Genomic DNA, 1,200 nt, shown 5'->3' with positions numbered 1-1,200 from the left:
AGGCGGGCACGCAGCCCGGAGGCACCGTACCGCGGCCACGGGGGAAGAGCAAAGCCACAGCTCTGCCTGGGGACCCCCGCGGCTCCCAGCGAGGAGCGCGGCAATTTGCAGAGCGGCAGCTAATTACGAATGCCCGCAGCACCCGAGCGCACGCTGGAGGGGCCGTCTCACCGCAGAAGTAACGCACCTCATCACCCCCACCTCTCGGCGCCCACCGAGCCAGGCAAGCGCCAGCTCTTCCCCCCTCCTCTGTGCGCCCTGAGCAGACGCGGAGCAGCTCGTCCCGGGCGCAGCCGCTGCCGAAAGCCGGCGCAGGGTCTCCGCCTGCACCGAACCCCCTCGGAGATCCCCCGAGCTGCGGCAGCGCGGGCAGGGAGCGCAGGCTGGCAGCCGGCAGCGCGGGGCCGGGGCCGTCAGCGAGGCACCGCTCCTCCCAGGACCCACCAGCGGCCAAAAACGAAAGCTCAGCTCTTCAGAAACTCTCGTTTACCACGTCGTGATCTCCACTTCGCTTTCTGGCCGCTCTTCTTTCCCTCGGAATGATGAGGAGCTTCATGGGGAAAACATCCACGAGCAACTCCAGAGTTTCTCCTTTTTCTTTTGCTCAGCACTTGAAGGCAAACAGCGTGCGGGGGAAGAATCCGCTTTCCTCAGCTGCTGGAAGACCAACAGCCCGGCTCCAGCTCCAGCAGTAAGATCGTTTTCACGCAGAAGGTGAAGGCTGGTGGGAATTCCATCGGTGGCGGGGGAAGGCTCTTGCTTTTGCAATCCCGTTTTCCTTGGGTTTCTCTCGCAGCCTCGCGGGACGGGCACGGCTCTGATTTGTGTTTCAAGCGATTAGTCACAGGCATCTTCCAGCGCACACAATGCAGCAGCGACGTCCCCTCGCTGCCTGTCTGACCACCATGGGACTCGGTGACACAACGTCCTCCTGTCCGTCCTGACTCCCTTCTCAAGCAGAGCAAGGTCAGCGAGCGATAAACAGCCACGAAAACCCAAACCAACACGAGACGCGGAGCTGCAGCCGCGGCCGTATCTGCCCTTATCTCACCCCGTCCGTGGCCGCGGCGCTCAGCTCTGCCCCTCCCCGCACACCGACAAACTCACTCCTTATCGAACGCAATAACCTGCAGAAGGTGGCTGGAGGACCTCCACCGCCCACAAACGTCCTCTGATGTCCTGATTCCCTGTCCCAGGCCA

General features: G+C 63.1%; 1 protein-coding gene across 1 annotated transcript in view; it reads right to left on the bottom strand.

The window, feature by feature from the left end:
* Positions 1-737, bottom strand: part of LOC104283349 (fibroblast growth factor receptor 1-like) — a 16,713-nt gene extending 15,976 nt beyond the window's left edge. Inside the window, exon 1 of the mRNA XM_009881511.1 lies at positions 671-737. Coding sequence (XP_009879813.1) covers positions 671-737 — 67 coding nt within the window. The remainder of the gene's footprint in view (positions 1-670) is intronic.
* Positions 738-1,200: the final 463 nt, after the last annotated feature.

This window comes from Charadrius vociferus, unplaced genomic scaffold (assembly GCF_000708025.1).
Source record: "Charadrius vociferus isolate BGI_N301 unplaced genomic scaffold, ASM70802v2 scaffold2823, whole genome shotgun sequence".
NCBI lineage: Eukaryota > Metazoa > Chordata > Aves > Charadriiformes > Charadriidae > Charadrius > Charadrius vociferus.
This window is presented reverse-complemented; position numbering and strand designations above follow the sequence as displayed.